This window comes from Phascolarctos cinereus, unplaced genomic scaffold, assembly GCF_003287225.1.
Source record: "Phascolarctos cinereus isolate Bilbo 61053 unplaced genomic scaffold, phaCin_HiC Scaffold_5;HRSCAF=322, whole genome shotgun sequence".
In the NCBI taxonomy this organism is placed as follows: domain Eukaryota; kingdom Metazoa; phylum Chordata; class Mammalia; order Diprotodontia; family Phascolarctidae; genus Phascolarctos; species Phascolarctos cinereus.
The window spans coordinates 401,427,308-401,454,263 of record NW_027555958.1 but is presented as its reverse complement, the minus strand read 5'-3'; the positions used below and the strand labels follow the sequence as shown (position 1 = coordinate 401,454,263).

The 26,956-nt window shown below is 37.3% G+C and overlaps 1 protein-coding gene across 1 annotated transcript in view; it reads left to right on the top strand.

Moving 5' to 3' along the window:
* HMCN1 (hemicentin 1) overlaps positions 1 to 26,956 on the top strand; it is a 495,504-nt gene that overhangs the window by 163,955 nt on the left and 304,593 nt on the right. The window contains 2 exon segments of the mRNA XM_020984406.2: positions 18,605 to 18,776; positions 20,908 to 21,014. Coding sequence (XP_020840065.1) covers positions 18,605 to 18,776; positions 20,908 to 21,014 — 279 coding nt within the window.

Sequence of the window (26,956 nt, the reverse complement as noted above, 5' to 3'; positions counted from 1 at the left end):
CCTTATTGAAGCTCTATGATATTTAATTTTTTTCCTTGTTGCTTCTAATACTTTCTCCTTAATCTGGGAACTTTGGAATTTGGCTATGATATTTCTGTAAATTTTCTTCCTGGGATCTGTTTCAGGTGGTAATCAGTGGATTTTTTATATTTCTGCTCCGCCTTCTTGTTCTAAAACTTTAGAGCAATTTTCCTTGATAATTTCTTATAATATTGTATCAAGATTATTTTTTAATCATAATTTTCGGGTAGTCTGTTATGTTATTTCTCCTTGATCTGTTTTCCAAATCAGTTATTTTTTTCTGATGAGATGTTTCACTTTCCCTTCTATTTTTTCATTCTTTTGGTTTTGTTTCGTGATTTTTTGGTGTCTTAGAATGTCTAGCTCTCCCCTTGCCCAATTCTAGTTTTCAAGGAATTATTTTCTTCCTTAAGTTTTTGATTCTCTATTTCAAGTTGGTTGACTTTTCTTTCATAATTTTCTTGATTTTCTTGCATTGCTCTTATTTTTTTCCTAAGTTTAACTCAGCCTCTCTTATTTGATTGTTAAAGTCCTTTTCAAGTTCTTCCAAGAACTCTTTTTGTTCCCAAGAACTGCTTGGGACCATTCGACATTTCACATTGAAAAAGGAGTGACTTCTTTTTAGCTCCATTATCTTCCTCTCAGTATGAACCAAGATCTTCTCTTTTCCCATAGTAACTATCTAGGGTTGAGGTCTTTCTCCTTTGTTTACACATTTATTTATTTATTTACTTTTGTTTTGTTTTTAACAGCTATTAGTGTAATCAAGTTATAGTCCTAAGGTATAGGAATGATGCCCCAAGCCTCAGGTATTTCTTACTGTTATTTTCTGAGGTTTGTACCAGGACTCAACCTTGGGTTCTCCTCTCCACTCCCAAGCCACAGTTGAGGGCCCCCAGCCACGCTGTTCCACAATGCTCTTGCACCCTGCAGTCTCTCAAGTGGATACTTGTACTTGCTGAGTGTTTGTGTTACCATTCTGTCTCAACACCCCTCAATCAGCCAAGCCTCACTGAGAGTAGGGATGGATCTTGTCAAAGGCTGTGACTAAGCAGTGTGCTGACTGTGCCATCTCCAGTTTGGGGAGCAAGTGTGGAGGTCAGGGAGTGATGAAAGTAAGTGTAGGTGAGAAGTCCCTGCTCAGAGTTACTCTACTGTGTTGGAGCCAGTTCTAACCCACTTGTGAACTGATTGTTAAATTTGCAATGTGAGTATTCATACTTCAGAAATCAGACACTACAAATCAGGGCTTGATTTATTGTTTTAGTTGTCTTCACTTAAGAAAGTGATGGAGAAGATGTCAATAATGCAGATTAAACTAAAAAGCCAGAATACCATTGTAAACAATCTAAGATCAAGATACAAGCAGGTATATTTTGAAAAAGAAGCAGTATGGAATTAGAGTCAGGAGTAAAATAAGGATCAACATCAGCAGTCACACTAAAGTTTGTGAGAAGAGTACCAAGGGCAAGATTTGGGATTCATGTTGTAATTACGCAGGAATGAGTATGTAACATCATTATCTCAGTCTGCTATGGTCATTTGGCTTGTGAGTCGTAAGTGCATATTTTTATGCCCTCTAGTGTGTGGCAATGCTGACTTCCAGCTTCTTCTGAAGTCCTTTCAGCTGGACAGCTCCTACCACTTTCAATTTCCTTCTCCACAGCAATAGCCAAGCCCTGTGCCATGGGATGTGCTGAAGGGTTATTGTTGTTGTTGTTTGTCCTTCATTCTTGAAGAGGTCCATAACATCAGGAAGGTCATGCCATGACTTGCAAGTGAATTGGATTTAAGTGAGGGAGGGCTGTGCAAAGTTACCAGTCTCACTTTCTCCTTCAGAGCCATCTGGGTCCAGTGGCAAGATATAGATGGGGGAGGGGGCAGCTAGTTGGCACAGTGGACAGAGCTCTGGCCTTGGATTCAGGAGGACCTGAGTTCAAATATGACCTCAGACACTTGACACTTACTAGCTGTGTGACCCTGGGCTAATCACTTAACCCTGACTGCCTCACCAAAAAAGAAAAAAAAAAGATATAGATCAGAACAACAGGCAATGGCCATGGAGGACTAACTTTGCTTGTGACATACTAAATGCATCTAGTAAACATATATGGAGACTTAATTTTCCAGTCATTCAATCAATGCATATCAATCATTGGTGTCAGCAATTTATTCTGTGTTACCTAAGAATTGCAGCATAGCAGTAATACCACTAGTCTTACTTACACAGATGTTTCTAACCAGCAGAATGGACAAAGACTGCCCACCCACTCTTTCAGTTTCTCTTTTACTGCTCTTCAGGTTTAAGGGGTTTGGAGGATTAGGGAACTATATCTCTCCATTTAGGTGAAATTCAATTCTTAGCTTATATTCAGAGACACATTAGGATACCATTGATTTCTGAATTTGTTCGTGATCTCCAACAGTACCACTAGGTGGTGCAAGTGAGCAGAGCACTGGACTTGGAGTCAGAAGACCTGAATTCAGATTTTGCCTCAGATGAGTACTAGCTGTATGAACCTGGACAAATCACTTAACTTTTCTCAGCATCAGTTTCCTCATCTGTAAAAAGTAGGTGGTGATAATAATAGTACCTACCTCACAGTATTGTTGTGAGGATAAAATGAGATGTTTCATGCAAACAAGTAAAGTACTTTGTGAAACTTAAAGTCCTGTATCACCCAAAAAATACTATTGACACTAAGTTCTTTGAAGTTAAGGATGGTATTGAATCAGTCCATCAGTCAATCAACAGGTATTTATTAAGTGCCTATTTATGTTCCAAGCCGTGTGGAGCACTGGGGAATACAAGTATAAAGAATGAATAATAATAAGAGCTAACAAAAGCTATTATTTATATACATCTTTAAGATTTGCAAAGCGTTTTACATGTATCATCTCATTTTATCCTCACAAAAACCCTGGGGTATTGGTGCTATTATTAACCCCATTTTCTAGATGAAGACCCGGAGGCAGACAGAGGTTAAGTGACTTGCCCACACAACTAATAAGTGCCTAAGGCCAAATTTGAACTCAGTTCTTCCTGATTTTGTATTCATCTCTCTCTCCACTGTCTGAAATCGAATAATCCCTGCTTTCAGTAAATGAGCTCAATGAGTACATTATATTTAACATATACACACACACATTTGTCTGTATACAGATGTGTACACACATATAGCGTTACACATCTGTGACATCACTGATCCTCTTTGAAAATGAAGGAACAATATACATATGCACCTACATACACACACATATATAAATATATATACATAGCATAAATATAAAATTAATAAATGTAAACAGCTAGAACAATGTTGAGACATAAATGAATCATTGTTTGATAAATGAATGTAGAATATAACATAGTACCTGAAACATATGATTGGCTTAAAAATAAATGCTTATTGACTTTTATGTTTATATCCACAGGACGCAGCAATACTTTGCACATAACAGATGCTTAATAAATGTTTATTGAATTGAATATATGTTTAGAGTCGGAATGGTTTGAGAATTGTACCCTCTTTAATTTTTGATTGAACAACTACATATGGTTGTACAGTTGACAGGGGCACAGAATCATTGGATTCCTATATCAATGGTTTTGACAGCTTTGGTCCGAACAATTTTTGGAACATCATAATGCTATGCGTTTAGGGAAGATCTAATGGATACGTTGTCTTAAGTACTGTAACATAACTTAACTATTCCTTTAACAGTAGATTAGTTTATGATCAGGATAATTTTCCCGTGCTAGATAGTGAAGTCCTTCAGATGTTCATGCTTGAGAGTGAGATTATGCTGACTGTATGAAGCCCAGGAACATTGGAGAATATCCTAAATCAGATCCATAATCACCCAGGCCAAAAGACTCATATGGAAAAAAAAAACAAGTGTATTGCCTGTTTCATGGACTATTGGATAAATAATCCATATAGTTTGTCTGTCAGTATATGCATTTTGGACAGATATTGCGTGGGCAATGAGTTGAGTCCAAAATTAAAAAGGGATGAGGAGAATGAGTTGGATTGCCTTTTAAAAATTACACAATATTTCAAATGACCCTGAATTTCTCCCTGAAACAAAAGCTTCCCTCCACTCCCGTCCCCTTTTTATAAACATGATACTGATACATGTCTATAAACCACAGAACATAACACTGTTCAGAGGACTGAAGTTGAATATATACCAAAGACATTGGAGAGACACGTGGCTGTCATGAAGTCTTTCACTGTATAAAGAGTATGGAGGCAGCTGGGTGTCACTGAGGATAGAGTGCTGAATCTGGAGTCAGGAAGACAGTTCAAATCCTGCCTCAGATACTTAATATCTATTTGCCACAGTTTTCTCATCTATAAAATGAGAATGATAATAGCACCGAACTCCCAGTGTTATGAGGTTAAAACAAGATGATATATTTAAAATCCTTTGCAAACTTTAAAGCACTATAGAAATATTAGCTATTATTGTTTTAGTATCATTGCAAATATGAAATTACGCCAGAGAGATGGTACAAAGGATATCAGAAGAAAAATGTGTCGCCTTCCCAAAACATCTTCATCATGAAGCATCAGTGAAGCATAACCAGTAGATATCTGAGGTTTTCCCACTGTTACCCATGTAATGTAAAGAGAACTCAAGGAAGACTCCTAGCACTTTGGGTAGAATTTATCTTGTAGTGAATTTATGAGAAGGTACGAATGAGTTATATATGGGTTGGTGTGAATGGCTTGAGAGCTACATCAATGGAGAAAATACCCACTTCAATGAGATCATGGATCCATCCCCAGTATTGCAAGAACCTTCCAGTCTTCACAATAAATGTTCAGTCTATTGCGACAATATTTTAACCTTTCCTCTTGATGTGCATTGTTTAAATCATGGAAGCTACTAGTTGTTATTAAACATATTAAATCCTTTTTTATGTCACAAAGCAGTTTAGTTCTTTGATCAACTGGTAGGATGCTATGGTAGCTGGGTTCGAAATAGTATGCATTCCACAAATCCTCTAGCAGGCTGTAGGTTGGCAGTTTTCTCTTAGATTTGATTTATCACAAAGATATGCTCCCTTCTCTGTAACATCATGTGCTTTATGACTTGTGTCTTTTCCCTTTTCAGATAACTTGATTATCTTTTTGGTACGTAGATAAGCTTACCTTTCTTTGTTTTAGTCCATTATTTTCCTTTCCTTTTCAAATTCTGATTCTGTTTCTCATTTTCTTTTCTTCTTTCTCTGCAATTTTTTTTTCTGTTTCTGCAATTGCTGCAAGCTGCTGTCCCTATAGTGGTGATTTAATTGAAAAAGCTATTAAAGTTTTATAGTGATTTAAAAGAGGGGCTGTAGATGTTTGGCAGAAGTGCTCTATGTTCATATTTGGAATTCGTAAAGATTCTCCTTGAGGAAATGAAGTTGTTTTCCTTCCCTGAGTCAGGACTAGCCTGGGTTGAACCTCCTGCATGAACAGGCAGCTTCAGCCAGTCTGGATCTCTCCTCTTCCTGACTGTTCATCATCACCCAGTTAGCATCACTAAAATTCCCTCTGTTCCCTAATTGTTTCAGGTTTATAGTAGCAAGAATAGTAGTAGTAGATTGCATTGACATGGTGCTTTATGGTAACATTTGCAAAGTGCTTTCTTCCCAGTGAGGTAGAAAATGCAAATCATATTATTCTTATTTTATAAAGGAGGAGACTTCCTTAGGGCCACATGGTTAGTCAGCGTCAATGTAAAAAATCAAACTCATGTGTCCCTACTTTCAGTCCCACCTTGTCACCATGCCACGTTTCCTTAACAATACTGTAGACTCCTTGCAAAAAGATATCATTCTCCTCCACAGCATTCACCAGAGCGATTCACTTATAGTGGGTACTCAGTAGTTATTGTTCTGAAGAAAGAAAAACCTTTAGGGGTTTTGAGTTCCTTTTGTACTTTTTTCTACCCTATGTGTAAACATTCTCTTTCAAAGTTAATGTGTCTTAAAAAGTCTTGGCAAAAAAAAAAAGTCTTGGCAATAGGTGGATGCTTCAGGCAAAAAACCAGAAGAGAAAGCATGTTGGTAAGGATGTGCATTTCACCAGGTAACAGGATCTACTACCCTAAGGGAAAATGAAGGCTATTAGAAGTGTTGGCTCAGGCACACAACAAGTTAAGCCTAGAGCATTACACCATCATCTTAATGTTCTTCTCTGCCAGGACCTTCAGGCAACTTGCCAGCACATTTTCAGATATACAAGTCATATCGGGGAACATACACAGAAGACATTCTCTACAGGTTGCCCTTCCATGAAAGGAGTTTTCCTAATAAAGCTTTAACACTGTTAAAGGGTGTGGAATGAAGAAGTTGTGGGGAAAAGCTCCTGAAGAAGGTGAGATTTTGAGCTGAGCCCCAGAAGGAGCCAGGGGAACCAGGAAGTAGAGATGAAGGGGCAGAGCATTCCAGGCATAAGGGACAGTCAGTGCAAAGGCACTGAGATTGGAGGTGAGAAAGTCAGGCTTCTGTTTGAGAAACAGCAAGTAGTTGAGTCAGAGTGAGTGGAGGTGAGTAGTATAAGAAGACGGTAGCAGGGGACTGTGATGTAAGGGCTTTAAATGCCAAATGAAGGACTTTATATTTGATCCCTGAGGTAGCAGGGAAAGAGCCACTGAATTTTATTGAGTATATATGTGAGGGATCAGAGGTGAAATGACATGGTCACGCCTGTGCCTTAGGAAAATCACTCTATCATCTAAATGAAGTGGAAAGACTTGAGACAGGGGAACAAATCAGAAAGCTGTCCAAGTGGCAGATGATGGCCTTTCTATGTAGTTTGACAACATGTTCTGGAAGTTTTGAGATTTCTTAAGTTCTTTGGGATAACATCTGATTTACAAATTACATAGGAGTTTTTTTCATAATTTCTTTATTTGCAATTAGTTATAGTACTAACAAATGGCAAGATGCTGTAGGACATTTATAAGTAGACCTTTTATACCATTATTGATGCCATTTGTTTACTGGTAACTGTTTTTGTCTCTTTCATCCTCATATGCATGTGAACAACTTCCTTTTTAGAATTCAGTATTTTTTTTTTATTGAATCAAAGAGTTACAGAGAGGAGCAATTAAGGAAAGGGGCCCTCTTAGCTAATATAATCAAGCAAATATGCTTTGTGGCTGATCTATTTTCTTAGTTGCAATTTTTATCTGTTCCCATATTAACATTACTGCATCTAATCTGCAAGCCATCTGTTTACATCCATTTAAAGGCATTTATTTTAATTTTAGCTTTCTACATATGAAAAAAATAGTTGTGTGTGGATATGCAGATTTATAATGATAGTTGGCTTCAAGCTTTTGGTGGTTTTTAAATTTAAAGCACTTTTTAGTAAGCATATTTTACACATTTAATAAAGAAAATAATGTTATGCTTTTATTTTGCTTTAGGATTTACAAAGTGCTTTCTTTGTATTAACTCTGTGATGTAGGTTATGGGGATAATGTTGGTTTTTTTTAAATAAGGGAACTGAAGTTTATAGACATTCCCATAACCATATTACTAGTAAACCTCAGAAACAGAATTTAAGCCAAATCTATTGGCTCTTAATCTGGCATCCTATCACTACATCTTGTTTATACAAAAAAAAAAAAACGGTAATGCATCTACTAATTCTGGTGAACACTGGAAATGAAGAAGAGGATGATTCTCTAAGGTGTACCCACAATAATTTCCTAATTGATCTCATTGCCACCAGTCTCTTTCCTTTCCAAGCTCATTTGGCTAAGACTCTGCATTACAGAATAATTATCTTACTGTCAATTCCTTCATGATGGGTGGAGTTGTCATGAGCTTCAGAGAGGAAAAATCCTAGTTCCTGGCTTCCCAAGAGTCCCTGGTATCACCCAAGGAGAGATTTCCCCAAATCTCTAGTTGGGAATAGGGCTATGTAGACTCTTTTACATATTAACTCCTTCCTGGAGTCTTTCTCTCCCTCCGGGAATCTGAAGGGAGCTAAGAAAACTCCTCTTCTCAAATCTTACTAACTCTGCTTCTCACCAGCAACTGAGCAGTAAGTAATCATTCTCCAACAATGAGGAGAATCTTATGTAAATGAGCTTGAACCTTGAGTTACATATCCTTTGCAAGTCATCAAACTGATATTTCTAAAACATAGATCTGACCATGGTATTGCCCTGCTTAAAATGGTCAATTGTTACTTTATCATTTAGGATAAAATACCAAATCCACAGCCTGGCATTTGAAATTTTCCGTAATCTGGCTTCCTCTTATATTTCCAGTCTTATTTTATATTACTCCATGCCTCTGCATTCCAGTATTGTTCCCTGTATATAATGCCTTTGCTCAAGGGGTTCCTCATGTCTGATACGCTATCTCAGAGAAACTGAAGCTAGCTTCAAAGCCCAGCTCAAATGTTCCCTCCTGCGTGAGACCCTTCCTTATCTACCTTCCCTCTACCCTCAAGTTACTAGCCCTCTCTACCTCTTTAAATTATCTGCATATATTTTATAGATACTTGTGTACATGCTGATCATGTAATGCAGGGGAAAGAGCACTTACTGGATTTGAAGTCTAAAAACAGAGGTGCAAATCCTCATTCTTCACTAACTCTCTGTGTGACCTGGGGCAAGTCATTTTACCCATCCAAATCTGTCTCATCATCAGTAAAATGAGAAAGTTGGACTAAATTACAAATAACTTAAAACAAAATACATGCTAAATAGATGCTAACTAATTTTAAGAGTGAGTGGAGGCAAGTATTAACAATTCAAGAAATCAGGAAAGTTAGGGGTGGCTCTTGAACCAAGACTTCAGTCCAGATAAAGATTCCAAAAATCAGGGGTGAAGAGGTGGAAACCATTACAGGAATACATGACAGCTTGCGCAAAGACCGCTGGTAGAAAATATACTGTCAGGTATACAGACCAGCGAGAAGGCCAGTTTGGACGGAATGTCAAATGTGTGAGGGGAGAAAACACAAGATACAAATTTTGCATAGGTTGGAGCCACATTGAGGAAGACTTTAAATGTCAAACAATGTGTTTTGTCCTAGAGGTAAAAGGGAACCTTGGAAGAAGGCTTTTGACCTAGAGAGAAGTACAGTCAAAATCATGCTTCAGGACAGATTACCCTGGCGGCTGGGTGGAGCCCCTAGAGACCAACTGAGGCAATAGCATTTGTTCAGACTAGTTGTGTTAACTAGCATGGTGGCTGGTTTATGCATGAGAGGAGAGAAGGTAAAGGTATCATGGAATTTCAAGGCTAGAAGAGACCTTAGAAGTCAGCCAGTACAATCTCCCTTTGTAAAAACTGATAAAATGTAGGCCAAAGGTAAAGTGATTTCTCATACTCACATAGATAGCAGCAGAGCAGACTTGAACCTAATTCTTCTGACTTCTAGTTGAGTTTTATTTCCACTAAATTATCATGCTTCTTGGAGTTAATTTGAGTAATCTGAAACACACTTTTGCTGTCTCTCCTGAACCCCAACAAAGAAAGATTGTTTTCTTCCATCTTGTACATACTTATGATTAGATGTTCATATGATCCTTTCATTATATTTTATACTTGTAATTTCCAAGCAGCAGGATTTTCTTCTTGAGATGGGATGACCTTCTAAAGTCTAAATAATTAATGCCTAAAAGAATAGGCAATAAAACCAGTATCTACTGGTCATCTGTGATCAAGTTTTAGGTGTAGAACTAGTCACGGTCTTGTGCTTTTCATTTATCATAAGTAGCTGTTATGAAAAAAAATGGTTTTTTTCCAAAGAGCAGGGCATATGAGAATTAGTTAAGGAACAAAAAAATACCAACAGCAATATTTTTAAAGGAAGTAGCAGGAAAACCACAGTGATTTAATTCACTGCGTGTTCCCATCAGTATTTGGCAGCAAGTTGTCAGGTCTTGATCCATATAAAAAAAGGATTAGACCATACAGTTCTATGTGGTATATGACACGAAACAGGCTTGAGACGTTTCCAAGGTGATCACTGGTTTTAAACCCAGTGGAGTGTTAGCTCGGAGAAGCCGGAGGCATATCCAGCTGCCACAGACGGACACGCACGGCTCCTACTGGCTTGGCTGAGAAGCAGCCATCTTCTGGATACACAGGCAGAGCTCCCGCTTCCAGACCCCAAGATTGTATGCAGCCCTACTCTGCAGAAGTGCAGAGAAGTTATTTCAGAAAAAAGTTCACACCAAAACTCCATCGAGCACCTACTCTTTTTTTTTTTAAATACACCGTAGAAAGCTTTATTAGACGACAACTCTTGCAGAAGAAAACACAGCAAATCTTTGATTTCAACATGGCGTCACCCCAGTTTCTGCTGAGCCGTCTTCATTTCTTCTTTTTTTGCTCTGCTGCTGGCTTCCGTTCTTTTTCTGCCCGTGGCTTTGGATAAGCACAGCGCTTCGAACCTTAGACTGTACTCAAGGGCAGGGCCCAATCCAGTCCTGCCTGGAGGAGCCGGGAGACATTCACAGGCCGCACCATTTCCCTCCCCGCTACTCCTGACCCTCGACCCGGAAGCAGAAAGCCGCCCCGCCGGGCGAAGACGGTGAGGGAGGAGGAGCATCTGCTCTGTACAAAGCCTGGTGGAAGATAAAAAATAATGAAACACATAGTCCCTGTGTTTTAAAAGCTTAAAGTGTAAGAGGGGAGAGGAGAGAGCTAGTATGAGAGGAGGAGTGAGGGAGAGGAGAATAAGAGAGAAGAAGGAGGAGGCGAGAGAAGAGGAGAGAAAGGAGAAGAGAGAAAAAGAGAAGAGAGGAGAGAAAGGGAGGGGAGAGAAGAGGGAGGAGAAGAGAGAAAAGAGGAGAGAAAGGGAGGGGAGGAAGAGGAGGGAGGAGAAGAGAGAAAAGAGAGGAGGAGAAGAGGGGAGGGAAGAGGAGGGAGGAGAAGAGAGGAAGAGAGAAAAGAGAGGAGGAGAAGGGAGAGAAAGAGAAGAGAGGAGGAGAGAGAGGAAGGAAGGAGAGGTAAGGGGAGGAGAGAGGAGGGGAGCCAAAGTAGGCTTCTGTTGGCTATATCCAGGTGTGCCCTGAGGTCACTAAGGAATAGACCAGGGGAATCTTTGACCACAAGTCCACATGTGGCCCTCTAGGTCCTCAAGTGGGGCCCTATCCTTTCAAAGGGCCGCTGTTGAGGACTTAAAGGTACACATGTGGTTCCCCACCCCTGGAATAGACTGTACTGCTGGTGATTTTGAAAAGAAAGAAGCATGAGTATGTTTATGATATCATATTTGCCTTGGAAACTATCATTCATAAACCTATGTGGAAGCTCCCTAATAATAGTGACCTCCACCCAGCTGCAATACATATATACATGTATACACACGCACACACACACACAACAGTAACAACTAGAAAGTAATTATGAGAGAAAACGTAAGTTGTGCACACTGCTGCCAGATTCATCTTTCTAAAATGTTACTTTGATCATGTGATTTCTTTACTCAGAACCTGGCACTGGCTCTCCAAACCTATAGAATATAGGACAAACATCTTATCCTCTATTTTAAGGAAGGAAGGAAGGAAAAAATATTTGTTTCCTTTAGGATTCTTCTTGGCCTGTTGTCAAAACTACTTTTTTAGTCTTATCTCCCAATATTCTCTTAGAGAAACTCTCTGCTATAGTCCAACTATATAATAGTCCTGAATGCCGATCAACAATCATTTATCAAGTGTTACTCTGTGTCAGGCACAGCGCTATGTGAATAGCTTGCTTGGTCTTTCCTCCATACCTCTATCACAAACTATTTCATGCCTGCCATGTACTACCCCTGACCCTGCTTGCCTATTACCTACCAGTTTTTTTAGGATCAGTTCAAATCTCAGTTCCTCTGGAAAATTTTGTATGACCATTCCAGCCAGAAGAGATCCCTCTTCTCTAACTTCCTGTCATGTCTCTTGGCTATACTGTTGCTTAGGACTTACATAGTTTTTTCACAAGAGGTAGCATTGGACAGTCAATACAGATTTGATCTCTGACTCAAGAAGAATTGAATTCAAGTTCCATCTCTGATACACACTGACTGGGGTAAGTCATTTACCCCTCCAGGAAGTCCTTGAAAATTTTAAGTTTCAGAGCAGATCCTGATCTACATTGGAAGAAAAAGTTTCTCACCAGGAGCACCTTATATTGTTGAAATCATATCTGATCTTCCCACTGCCCACCTCCAACTCCCCTCAAAGCTTCCTTTACCATAGTAATTTCTTGCCGATCATGCTGCTACTGCAGGCATTGCCAAGGATCATCAGGTCACTAGAGTTGGATGCCAGCTGATCAAGCCAAGCTCTTCCAGGTTTCTTCTCCACCACCACCCAGTCCTTAATAGAGAGTTCTGTCCCTACGGAGAGCCTAACTGACAAGCTTCCACCGCCCTGGGCTTTGGACTTATGAGAAGGAGCTAAGTGAAGAAGTCATAGGAGCTAGAGAAAGTGGCTGCTGCCATGAGGTCTCTAGCACTGATTTTAGAGCCAAGGCTGTGTAAGCAAATCATGTACAAGGTATGCCACAGTGGATCCTGGTTCCAGAAACCCATCTGGACTACAAATAAAAGCCTCAACTTCCCCTTTCTTTCCCTCTTTCCCCTGAGAAGGCAAGTCCTGTCCTGAATGATGCAAGTTAAAGAAAACAGGGACAAAATACAAAACTTGCCAGTTTCACCAGGAGTAGACCCCATATAAGAAGTTCCATTTTGAAGGCTACCTTTGATTCTTATCTTTACTGTATCCATTTTCTTAATTGCTATCATCATTATGCCTGAAAAGACCTACAGCAAATGGTAGTGGCCAATATAGACTTTCACTGGCATTCCTAAAACAGGCTTAATCCCAGGGGGCTCTCCTTTGACTTTTGGAAATCAACACCATCATCAAAACAATAACAACAACAAAATGGAAGAGGTCTTAAGTAGCATACTTAAGAATGTAGGTTAAACTATGCTGTTTTGGTCCCAGATACCAAGAATAGATTACCAAAGATAGGATTTTGCAGCAAATAGTAGCTCATTGACTTCTGTCAGTGGGGCAGCTAGGTGGCACGGTGGATAGAGTGCTGGACCTGGAGTCAGGAAGACAGCTTTGTGAATTCAAATCTGTTTTCAGACACTTACTAGCTGTGTGACCCTGAGCAAGTCACTTAACCCTGCTTGCCTCAGTTCCTCATCTGTAAAATGACCTGGAGAAGGAAATGGCAAAGCATTCCAGTATCTCTGACAATAAAAGGTCACAGAGAGTCAGACACAACTAAAAATGACTTAACAACAACATTGACTCCTAAATCTGATGGTAAAAATCTGATTTATATTTCCTACTTTATCTTCTGTTTCTTCTCTCCCAATACTCTTTCCTACCTTCAAATTTTATAATGGACATAACTATTAGTAGAACAGTAAATGCAGATAAATTATAAATGAGTATATATATTAGAGATGCATGCTTGAAAATGTTTTATTAAAAACGATTCAGAATCAAAAGTGTTTGGAGACTGTTGGTCTAAAGCAGAAGTGTAGATGTAACAAGACTCCCAACACTCCTGAGTGTAGCCTGAAGCAGAAGAGTTGTAACTGGGAAATACTTCATAAGTAAAAAAAAAAAATACAGTAGAACATAGAAAGTGTTAGTATGTGTTTTTCTAAGTCAATGTCACCTGCAAGGATCCTTATGTATGTTTTAAGTGGTTCCCTTTTCAATTTGAGTGTGACATCACTAGTTTCTGGACAGAATTACTTTATTCTTTGAAACCATTTCTATATCTCATTAGTACTTGAATGGGCAGGTGTAACTACTCTGAATACATACTGTTTTATGGGATATAGATTTATATGACATTGTGGAGTCTTTAGGAATGCAAGATTTCACTTTGAAGTTTAAGACTGAGCCAGATCCAGTCTGGAGAGCAAATGAGGCTAAGGTTTTAGAAGGCGAATGAACATTTTCAAGTTCATTCCACTCATTTATAAAATGAAAGGGTTGGACTAGATGATATCATCGGTCTCTTCTAGACTGCCACCCTATATTTCTGTGAATTACTGGGGAACCACTTAGATCATTGAACTCTTCAGTCTAAAGTAAATGGTGCTATTTAGACATCCCTACAACTATGTGACACCTGAAGAAATATAGTTGAACTGATTCCTTTGATCAACAAAATAGTAATTAATTCAGTCTGTTAATACTTCATGAGAATATTTCTCATGTTAACATTAGATTGTTGGGGGTTTTTTCTCTGAAGTACATACATTCTGCATGGTAGATTGAGGGCCAGGCTTATAGGCATATTGTAGTTTATAAGTGATCTACTTTTATTCATGTGTTAGTAATATCTATATTTTCTAATAAAATGGGTTCCATCTGTTCTCAATTTGATTTTTCTTATAAGCAGATTTGAAAAAGTTGCTCTGGCCTCTTGACAGAAGTCTGTGCAATGTCTACTCCAACAAGTAATATTATGATACATAGTAATCCTTTTGTGAAAGCCTTGTAAATGTTGATGAATTGGGCACTATAATAAGGGGAAATCAAAAGCTACTTGTATTCTGCTCAGTTTGACCAAACTCATCTCATGAAAATACCACCATTTTAGGAGAGCTTCACTTTATAAGAGTGTTGTTATTGAATCGTTTCAGTCATGTCTGACTCTTTGTGGCCCCATTTGGGGTTTTCTTGGCAAAGATACTGGTGTGGTTTGCCATTTCCTTCTCTATTTCATTCTACAGATGAGGAAACTGAGGCAAACAGGGTTAAATGACTTGCCCAGGATCACACCGCTAGTCAATGTCTGAGGCCGGATTTGAACTTACAAAGATGAAACTTCTGGATTTGGTCCCAGTGTGCCACTTAGCTACCCATCCATAAGAGTAGACTCGGGGAATTTTTTAAATAGTTAAGCAAATTTGATTTATGTTATGTGGAAGATGGTCACAAGATTGTAGATTTAGGGTTAGGAAAGATCAGAGAGGTTATCTAGTTCAACCTCGTTTTACAGATGAGAAAGCTAAAACATCCAAGCAGTTGTAGTGATATTTCCAGGGTCACCCAGGCAGTAAGTGGCAGAGAAGGCCCCAAATTCCTTGTTCCTTTTATTAAACTACACTGCTTCTACAAAGGTAGCATTGATTCTAGCAGTTTGTTCTAAGTGTCTTGCATGAACTACAGTTCTCTGTGGCACAGATGATAAAGCTAGTGCAAGTTGGAATGAGAGATTGTATTATTGTTTGTCACATAATAAGCATCAACATCATAATCATCATAGCCAACAAATTTGTTAAGCACATAATAATATATAAGATTCATTGTAGCAGGTACTATTGATAAAAAAAGAAAAAACCCAACGACTTTATGAGACAATGCCTGCCCTTGAGAAGCTGATATACATATTGAAAAAATAAACCAACAATCAACCATACAGGTTAGCATTGCTAAAGCAAAATTGTGTGTGTGTGTGTGTGTGTGTTTGTGTGTGTGTATAATTTTTTATAGGAAATATCAGGGAGTCAGTATACATATATGTATATGTATGCATATACACAATCATAAATGTCTGTAGAGAGTATGTTTAAACTGTCTTCCTCCTGTATATGGAGCCAATAAATATGCATACATGTATACATATGTGTATTCATATCTATATATATATGAATATATATGTGTGTACATACATACATATATATAGAAAGAGAGAGAGTTAATAGAATCTCTAATGCAACATCTCTTAGCTAGTCTCCTCTGAAGGTTTATCAGCCATGACCTATACCCTATGCTGTATGTGTGCTTGTGTCTTGTGCCCCCTTTTCTTTCTATATTGGCTTGCTTGCTGGCCTAACTAGCTCTCATGGGGTTTATATTATCATCTCTGTGTAGATGGCTCCCAAATTTATATATCTAGCCCTCATCTATTGATGCCAGTCTTGAATGCCAGTCCAACGTCTCCCACTGTCTGCTGAGCATTTCTACCTTTGTATTCCATGCGTTCCATCTCAAACTCGACATACCTAAAGTGGAACTCATTAACTCTCCCCTCCCAAAGTTAGTCTTTTCATTTCCTTCTTTCCACCAAAGGTCCATCATCTCATCTCTCATATCTGTCCCCTTCTCTTTCCTCACGGATACCACCCTGGTTGAGATTCTCATAACGTTTCACCTGGATTATTGCAGGAGGCTAGTTGGTTACCCTGTAGCCAACTTCTAACCATCTTTCTAATTCATTTTCAATACAGTTGCCAAATTGATATTTCTAAAGCACAAGTCTGATCATGGCATTCTCCTACTCAGGAAGCTTCAGTGATTTTCTGTTGCCTGTAGGATAAAGTGCAAATTCTTATGTTTGTCATTTAAATCCCTTCAGAATCTTGCCCCACCTTATCCTTTCAGGGATGGTAACTTATTATTCTCAAGGAAGACTAGCACCTCTGGTGTGAGGGCTTGCCAGGCACTTTTTCAATACACATGGATGAATTTCACTTATGTTATACTTTTCCTTTGGTATTAACACACATATACACATATGCTAAATGCCCTATCTGGAAATAAGAGGGAGGGGAGATATAAGAAGAGAAATGTTACATGAAAATAACCTTATATAACCAGAACATGATTGCTAAGGAATTGTAAACCCCATAGGTGTCTTGGTTAAGAGAATTTGACCTTAATCAACCTCTGTTAACAGAACACTTACCTTGGCTTTGTCTAAACAAGACAAATTGTTTGGTTCCAAAGTTGTTTTTTCCTCTGCCTGAAGCTAAGAAGAGTGTTAAAAGCTAAGGAAGGCTGGGAATGGGACCAATTAACACCAAGTCAGAAAGTATTTGCCCCAGAAAGTGTAAGCTTAGACATACTGACTTTAAGAAAAGTTTTCAAAAACTTTTTTTAAGTTAGTGCTTATTTCAGTTTTAGGGAAAAAATAACCATGATTATGTGAATTGAACAATTTCTTTCATTAATCCATTTACCAAACATTTATTTAGTCCCAACCGTATACAAGTTCCTGTGCCAGGTGTGTTGAGAGTACACAGATATATAACATAGGTCCTTGCTTTCAAGGTTACCAAAACTTGGAGTCTGAACTCAACTGTTGTCTACTCCAGGAAGCCTTTCCTGATTTTCTCTGATACCAATCAGTCTTCCTTCATCTTTATCATATTGCTTTCTACTTCTCTTATTCACTTATCTTATAATTTATATTGTAGTTTTTTTGTGCATATTTATTACTTCCCCAAATAGATTTTATGGTAGGGTCTCATCTGTTTTTTAATCACCTCGCTGAGAGCCAAGCACCATGCATTGCATATAGTAGGGACTTTAATAAATGATTGTTGAATATGTATTTTGATGGGTGGTTAGGAAATATTTGTATCCTTCCTGCCCTTTTTGATTAGAATGTTTGAAGGATGAAGAAAGGGATAAGAGGAGATGTAGGATAATTGGTTCTTGATGAAAGGACAAGCGAGCAGCTAGAGCTTGCTATAAAGTTACATATTGCAGCCTCAAAGTAGAATTTAAGAGCCTTACAGACAAGAATTGTTTTATTTTTTTTCTCATCTCTCCCATTTCCTAGACTTGCATGTATAGGCACTTAATAAATGTACTTTAGATTGGATTAGGTTCCAGTCAGTTATCTTATATCTTAATACAATGTAGACAACATTTTGTTTTTATTATAAGAAACTTTCACAAAGAAAATAGGAATGAAAGAAAGATGCGTTATAGAGAATTGTTCATTGTAGAGACCTAGATTTTTTTTTTCAAAAAAAAATTCTAGCCTCAAATAAGTGCCATCTAACTGGACATTGATGATTTCTTTATCTATATCTAGTAATGTACCTGTAGGTATACTAACATTTTATCTTGTCTTACCTGTAGGCACTGAAAATTTTCTGTTATACTTACACAGAGTTTATTATTCAAGAATTCATTCCTAAAGAGTGATATAGTCTGGAGGGTTTTTACCTAATGATATTTTGATTTCTTTCTTCATTATTGCTATTTACTAATTTTGTCATTTTCATGATTGCGATTATTGCAGTTGAGAAATAGTAAATGAATCCCATATTAAACTGAAGCTAGGCTTGATAGTCCATTCAAATGAATTGTTCTCCTAATAGAATCTGGGGGAAAGTATAATCTCAAACAAGAGAACTGATGGAAAAGAAGTTCCCAATTTTAACAAAACTTTATTATTATCTTTATTATTATTATTTCTCGGGAAATCTTTATTATTATCATTTCTCATGGGGAAGAATAACAGCAACAGAACTGGAATTTCTATAGTGCTTTAAATTTTGTTTTTTTTTCTACCACATCTCTTTTTAAAACCTTTTAAAAATTTATTGGCTCCAAAAAAATGCCAGAAATATGAGCAAATGTCAAACCACCATTTCATTTGGAAACTGTTATATTCATCAGGTATAGGCGAGTCCCAGCTTGTGGTCATTAATTGCTGAAATCAATCTCACACCATAAAAATAAATTGCCAGGGTGTTAGGACTGACCCAGACCAACTACTGCAGCTGGAAATAACTTTGTGTGTAAATCCCTCATACCTTCTGGTATCACTGGTATTTTTCTTTTTCTTTAATAGGTGTTAAAATGGGTAGAAGAAGCAGTTCAAGCTTCAAAAGTTCATCTCCTCTCTACAGATCATTTAGAAAAGGCTGCAAATACTTGGCAAATCCCTTTTGATCCCAGCCTCAAAGAAGTTACTGTATCTTTGAGTGGTCCTTCTCCACTGATTGAAATCCGTAATCCATTAGGTAAGTTTATTTATGTGTGTGTGTGTGTGTGTGTATGTGTATATATATATGTATATATGTATGTATATGTGTGTATATGTGTGTATATATGTGTATATATGTATATATTTATGTATACACCTTCATATCACTTCATTTTTTTTAAGTGGGCAGAAAGTGCTCTGTTTGTTCCTTTACACCAAGCCCTATTATATGGCTGAACCAAACTTCAAGGTCCCTTCCTTCATACTTTTCATTTGGAAGTTTAAAAAGCCTTCCCCATTTAGGGGAAAAGAAATTTTGATTGTAAAATATGCTGATGATATCACGCTTGCCATGGGATGCTTTGTAGAATAACTCATATAAGACAAATGTGTATACTTTGTAATTCCATTTGAATGATTTTCAAACCAGTATAACCAAATAAAACATTCATTAATGCACACCAAATGTGTATATAACACCCACTGGATTTCAATCCTACGGTAGTTGTCTTCTAAATACTGGTAACTAGGGCACACCACCAGAATATGGTTTTGACATCTTTAATTCAGAAAAGATTTTTGTTTACTTTTGGCAGTGAAACAAATTTATTTCTAATTGAGTATTGAGCTTATATTGTATATTTCCTGCACACTTGTATGGTTTATTCACTTCTTAATTCAGTTCACTTTTTGTTGTGTTTTTGTTATTTGAAAAATGGTCTTAAAAGGTACCTGATTTCTGATTTTTTTAAAAATCTGAAAAATTTCTCAGAAGTTTCATGTACCTTAGCAATCAAATTGGAATTGAGGAAAACATCTGGAAATCTAAATATTTTTATGGATATATTCATACCACTAGAGCATATGGCCTTCCAAGGCCATATGTAACTCCTCTTTTTGTAATTTTTTTGGACATGGTCCATTAAGAAGTACATTGCCATTGACAGAAGAAGCAAATCCATACGTTGTTGAGCTTCTTATGTTACCTGAAAAAAATTCAGGCTTCTCCCAATATGGATTTATGCCTTCTTGATAATTCAATGATCCTTTTGCATGATGTTTCAACCTTTTCATTTTTAAGTGTGCCAATAGAATATCATATGTGAATTAAGGCTAAAACCGTCCAGATTCGTTGATGAAATATCATTTTGGCATTTATTAGTTTCTATAGATGCCAGCATAGATCTTTTCTTTACTGGAAAGCCAGGGGTGGAATCAGTCAGAAAATATGACTTCAATCCAAAGTAATTTATAGGCCTTATAGGACTAATTTAGTGTATATGTCAGATATACTTTGTGTTCATAGGGACTAGTTGGAATTATCTGGTTACATTGTTTTGATTATAGTTTATAAAATTATTTTGCAGGATAATATCCCTCCCCTATACCCAATGCACAAAGCTTGGTACTTTGGAGATAAATTGGATAAAATTGTTGATTGTCTCCAATTTATCCTGTGTATGGTTTATACTTAGTGGCTTTCATGTTGTATGCCCCATTAGGCTGTGAACTCTTTGATAGAAAGGACTTTTTTTGTCTTTGTATTCCTAGTGCTTAGCACAGTGCCTACCACGTGTCATAGATACTTAATAAATGCTTAATAACTGACAGCCTTAGTTCTGGGTGACTGTTGGGGGCTCTTATGATAACAATTTCCTGAATTAATGCCAAAAATTATTTAATCTAATTTTCTGAAATTGCTATTCATATACTCTATTACCCTTGTGCCAGTGGACAGACTTTGAAATTATTTTGATAATTATAAGCTAGGATGTCTTTGGAAATATATGACCACAGTCTGACAAAGGTTATTTATTTTTTCTATATATAAAAGTCAACAGAATAGAGGTGAATATGTGACTCTAGTTCTAAAGCTCATACTTTAATGGTATGTTATGGATATAGGAAACATTCCTCATTTTATGATTTCTTAATCAGATCTATTAGTAAATATAATATTCCAGATGGTATGTACTTCATTTATCCAACAAACAGAAGGACAGTGAATCTTTAAGCCTGTGTACATAGCTCTTTGGCAAGAAAATATCACTGAGAGAAAATTGTGACTTGAAATCTGATCTTTCTCTCAGATTTATGTGGTGATAAATCAGTCAATACTCAAAGCTGAAAGAAATATTGTACTTGTTACCTTTCTGTCTGTCTTTCAGGGAAGCTGATAAAAAAAGGATTTGGCTTGAATGAGCTATTAAATATCCATAACTCTGCCAAAGTAGTGAATGTGAAGGAGCCAGAGCCTGGCATGTGGACAATTAAGGTACTGTTATTCCACAAAGCATATATTATTATTTTATTTCTATGGTAATATATTTTATAAAGTGTATGTAACAGACCATTTATAATACAAATCTCTTGCAAGCGTAGATAACAATTTAACAAAAAGAAATACATATATTTTAAAGACATTTTCGATATATGAATTATCTCCAGTGTCTAGAAGTAGCCCATAAAATCCCCAGAGATAAAGCACTCCATTCATCATGCTGGTAATTTGTTCTTCCCTAAAAGTTAACATTTAAGAAAACTATAGTTATATTTTATAGTTTTCCTATTATTTAGCACAGAGTTAGTATGCTTATTATAAAAAATACCTGAAATTGAATGTGACACAAAAATCTGTTACTCTGCTGAAGATACTTCCAAGTTTAGAAGTCAGAAACTGGTGACCTAGAGTTGGCTGTGCTACTTATTTTACTTTTTGGTCATAGGCATGTCACACAATTTCTCTGTTCCTTAATAAGTCTCATTCATGAAATCAGGGTGATAATATCTTTACTGAACAGGGTTGTTGCAATGATGAAATGAGGTAACATGACTAAACTGAAAAATTGAAAAATATTTAAATGTAAACTATTATGACACTATCAATTGTTACTATTGTTATTGTCACCTAGATATCACCTAGATAGAATAGATAATAGTATAAAATAGCCCATTTACAAAAGATTACATCATTGGAAAATGTCTATTATTCAGACTTGGTACATGTAGTTCATTGGGTTAATCCATTAGGACATTTATCATGTACATGCAACTCCAGAGAGCAATGAGTTGGGCCAAGAACTGACTAGGAAGAGAGTAGATTGGATTGCATTTGGGAAATTGCTCAATGCTTATAATGATCCCAGGCTATTTCCTTTTGTAAAATTTCATCATTTAAAAAAAAATCACAAATATTCCTTGGGTGATATGTAGCTGTAAATCTTGTAATACCACAGTCTCCAAAATGAAGAGTTGAGAGTGACCCAAAGCAAATTGTATGGTGAAGCATGGTGGGTCCAATTAGCATGGTTCTATCATTAAGTATCAGTGTAGGGCTTAAGTGGAAATTTTATTATTATTATTATCATCATCATCATCATCTCATTCTCATCTTTTTCAATGGAGTTTAGATAGAAATGATTCCAGCGCAAGTCTCTATCCTGTTACATTTCTTTTATATTTGATATGCTGCGGACATTCAAGCAATCAACAAGTATTTATTAAGCATCTACTATCTGGCAGGCCCTAGGTGTACACGTTCAAAGAATTAAACAACTCCTACTTGCAATGAGACCATTGTAGTGATGGAAAATATAATTGCTTTTTGTAATAAAACCAATATATCTAATGATTATCATTGTGTGGTAGGTTTAATTGAAGACCCTTTAGAATACAGCCTGTTTTATTCTTGTTTCACTATCCTTAGCATCTAGCACAGTATTTGCACACAGAGGTATGGGCAAAAATGATTAAATATTTCTAATATAAGACCAATTAAGTCAAATCAACAAACATCTATTAAGTGTTACTGTATGTTAGACATCGTGATAAGTGCTGCAAATGTAAATAGAAGCAAAAAGAAAGACAGTTCCTGTCATCAAAGAGCTTATATTCTAGTGGGAGAAGATAGCACATAAAAGAAAAATGAAAGAGGGGAGGCAAGGAGAGAGTATCTGTGGGAGGGGAAGGAAGAAAAGGGTCACAGTGGAGAAAGATGTCAAGAAAAGCAGGAGCAGTGTTAGGAATGAAGGACTGGTCCAAACCATTTTTGGGGAGGGGGCAAATATGGAATGTAGTATACTAACTCTTTTCAGGTTATTTAGACCAGTGCCTTGTCTAGTGGGTAAATTCTGTGTGTCAACAACTGTTCCATCTGTTCTGTGCCTTCCGTACCATAGGCCGTCAGTAAACATTACTGGAAAAGGAGCTGATAGGAAGAAGGAGCTGAGGCTCTTTATTGAGGAGAAGAAAAGTCTCTGGGACACGTGCTATTATTACAAATATTTGAAGTCCTATCATGTGGAAGAGAGGTTACACTTGTTCTGCTTAGTAAAAGAATCAGGTTAGATTTAGGCTCTGTGTCAGGCAGTTTCCTGTCAGCAATGGAATAGCCGTATTTGGAGATTAGCACATTTCCATCCTTGGCAATCTTCAAGCACAGGATGCATGACTACTTGTTGGGTATGTTATAGGTTTATAAAAATGAGAGGACCAGGGAGCAGCTAGATGGCACAGTGGATAGAGCATCAGCCCTGAAGTCAGGAGGACATGAGTTTAAATTCGACCTCAGACCAAACACTTGACACTTACTAGCTGTGTGACCCTGGGCAAGTCACTTAACCCCAATTCCCCACCCCCACCCCCCCGCAACAAAAGGAACTGATAGGTCCTTAGATTAGTTTGTGAGTAGGGAGGGAAACAATGATGTAATGAAATGATGAGGGCTCCATTCAAATGATTGTAGGTGAACATCGCAGCTAACATGACAATAATTAAAGAAACATGCAGACACAGTGACTAGCTCATGGTAATCTTGGATTTATATCTTATATTCATCATGAACTCTTACTTCATATAAATCCTATCATTCTTTTTTTTTTAAGCTTAACAACTGATAGCATCAGCTGCATCAAATACAAGCATTATTGCATTACCCACATATTTTCATTACATAAAATATAAGAAGATGTAACCAAACTCATACCTTTCTTAGAATATGAAGAGTATATAAAGTACTGATGGAAGAAAGAAATAGAATTGATTTGACCATATACATAAAAGTCCCCTACTCCTGAAATCCCAGTCCTTACCTGACATTCCATGGCGTGCGACCACAGATTTTCAGCCTGATCTCAAATTGCTTCCCTCCATGTGTTCTATGTACATGCCGGGACCCCCTTATTTATATTGTAGCTTATGTCTGGAATGTCCTCTCTTCTCTTTGCTCTCTGAATTTCTACTCACCCTATAAACCTCAACTAAAATGCTCATTTCTTTCTGAAACCTTCTCTGATCCATCTGTTTTGTGATGTGGCAGCTAAAAGGAATGATGGATAGAGTGCGGGCCTTGTGTGGTGGATAGAGCCAGGCAGGAAGGCTTCAGTTCAGTGCTGCCTTAGACACTTACTAACTGTGTGACCCTAGACAAGTCATTTAGCCTTCCTAAGCCTCAGGTTCCTCATCTGTAGAATGGGGATAATAATAGCTTCTCCTTCAGTGGATTATTGTAAGGATCGCATGAAAAAACGTATTAAAGTATGCAAACCTTAAACTCTTCCAAGTACTAGCTATTATTATAATGTTGATGAACCATTTCAGACTCAGAGAGCGCTTTATTTTACAACTATTGATGTACTTTTCTTATGTTATTGGGTATTATGTTCTCTATGTCTGTAGCTTATCTCAAATCCCCTTCACTTTAGCCAACACCTAACATAGAGACACAGGCAGTCATAGCTCAAGTCCTCATTATCTTTCACCTAGACAATTTCAATAATATTCTAACTGATCTCTCAGACATCAGTTTTATTCCTCTCCAATTCTGCATCCACATAGCTGCCAATCTGACATTCTTCTGCCCAGGTCTAACCTTGTCACTCTTGCACTCAGAAAGCTCCAGTGGTTCCCTCTTGCTTCTAGGATAAAATCTTTACTTTTCTTTTTGGCTTTTAAAGTCAACTTTGTAGGCTTATGGCACATTACTCATTCTTTATACCGTATATTCCGTCTCCTGTAGATAGTGGATAGAGCACTGGGTTGGGAGTCAAGGAGACCTGAGCCCTAAATCCAGCTGTAAATCACTTAGCTTCTGTTTTCTGCAGTTTACTTATCTATAAAATGGAAGTAATAACCTCACCTACCTCACAGGGTTGTTGTGAGGATCAAATGAGATACATTTGTAAAGCACTTAGCACAGTGCCTGGCATATAGTAGGCACTTTATAAATGCTTCTTCTGTTTCCCTTCCCATGTTCTTCCCTTCTTTCCTGTCTCCATATGAGCCATTCCTGGTCCCTGAAAGGCACTGCTGTCTCTTATGATCTAAGCCTTCCTTCAGAGCTCAGCTCAAGCTTATCCTAATCCCCCCAATCCTTTGTGTCATATGGAAATTACTTTGTGCCTGTTTGTTTCTCCCCAATAGAATGTAAGCTTCCTGAGGTCAGGGACTATTAATTTGTTAAGGGTTTTTTTGTCTTTATATCTCTAGTAACTAGCAAATTGCCTACCATGTAGTAAATTCTTTTTGAATAACTATCTCATCCCTTTCCCAGATTGTAAACTCCATTAGGGCAGGGACTTTGACGTATTGAAATGTTGCATTTCCCTCAGTGCTGAGCATAATTTTCTTCTTGTAAAGATTTTAGTAGTTGTCTGTTAAATGAATGAAAGGAATCCACTTAATTTAGATTAGGTCAACATTAATGAAGCATGCAAATCTCCTGTACTAAGTAGACTCTGGAGATTCAAAGACAAAAATGAAACAGTGCCTACCTTCAAGGAACTCACATTCTATATAACTGTTAACTCTGAACCTTAGTTTAGACAAGCTGTTGAATCAGTTAATTACATTAGGCCCTTCTACAGAGACATCAAAAATTGGAATTATCCTTGTTCCTATCTTTCGTTTTCTGCTCTATGGGAAGTGTCTACTGTGTCTGCACTTAATCGTGCTCTGAATGTTTCACGTAGCATTTTTTCACCTCATGAGCAGAGAGTAGATCATATATGTTATTTGACCTAACAGCTTTCGTGAATTAGGTGGGGGCACTAACTTTCAAAGCCTCATTGTATAGGTAGGGTACAATGAGATGCAGAACATTTAAGTGATTTGTCTAAAGTGACAGATCATATAAAGGTTGCAGTTCCCAATCTCTGTAGCTTCAATATTAGAATTGCAATGCATATGTACTGTGACATTTCAGGGGACACTCAACAAAGAGATAAATGTAAGTCTTGTGTGACTTTCATACAAATGAGTCAAATGCTTTGAGTTACATTTGATGCTAGTGAAAACATGCTTAAAAGCAGCAATTTAAGAGAACATAAATTATTCTTTTATTAAAAACAAAAGAGAAAGTTGTTTTAAGCCAGACGTTCCCATCTGTAGGGGGGCTACTTAATATGGTAAGTCCTGGATCTCATTTCTAAAATGCATTATTAATTTTCCATCCAGACATTTATCTCTGTAGCTATAGAATTCAAATATAATCACATAAGTACACATTTGTGTTAAGCCAAATCTGGCCTTCAGCTGCTTTGGGAAAATTCGCGGCAAAAACATTAAAGAAGTAAGAGCAACCATAGGTTCTAGAAAGCACAAAATCCCTCGATTAGTATATGATTATCAGTATAATTGGGTAAGCTCACATATGTGTCTATTCCCAAGGGTATATTTCCATTAAGAAAATTTGGATAAACTGTGCTAAGATAATCTTCCAAGGGGAAAATAGAGAGTTCCAACTATACAGTTACATTTAAGGCATTCATGTTGGTTTCCAGAGCCTATTAAGGCATTTAAACATGATCAGAATGCTTTTGAAATCATATTCAAGTAACATGAATGTATTTAGCAACGAAAATCAAATCAACACAATGTGTACCATGGACCACACAAGAGGAAGGATTATGCTAGCAGCCAAATATTTTCACCTGTTAACTCTTATGAATAAGCTTACAAACTAGCTACACCAGGTGTGCCCTTTAGATGAGTTAAATGTGGCACCAATTCTCTTTGGGGTCAGTGAAATGTATTGTACTAGCATAGGTCTTTCCTGGAAATTATCCCAGTTATTTGACCTTGACAATATCAGATTGCCAATTAAATAGAGTATTTTCTTAACATGTTTATGCATATATATCTATCCAGAGGGCTTAGGATTGTGAAGAGTCTTCACTTCATGCCATATGAAGACGGAAGAAACTGGAAGTGTTTAGCCTA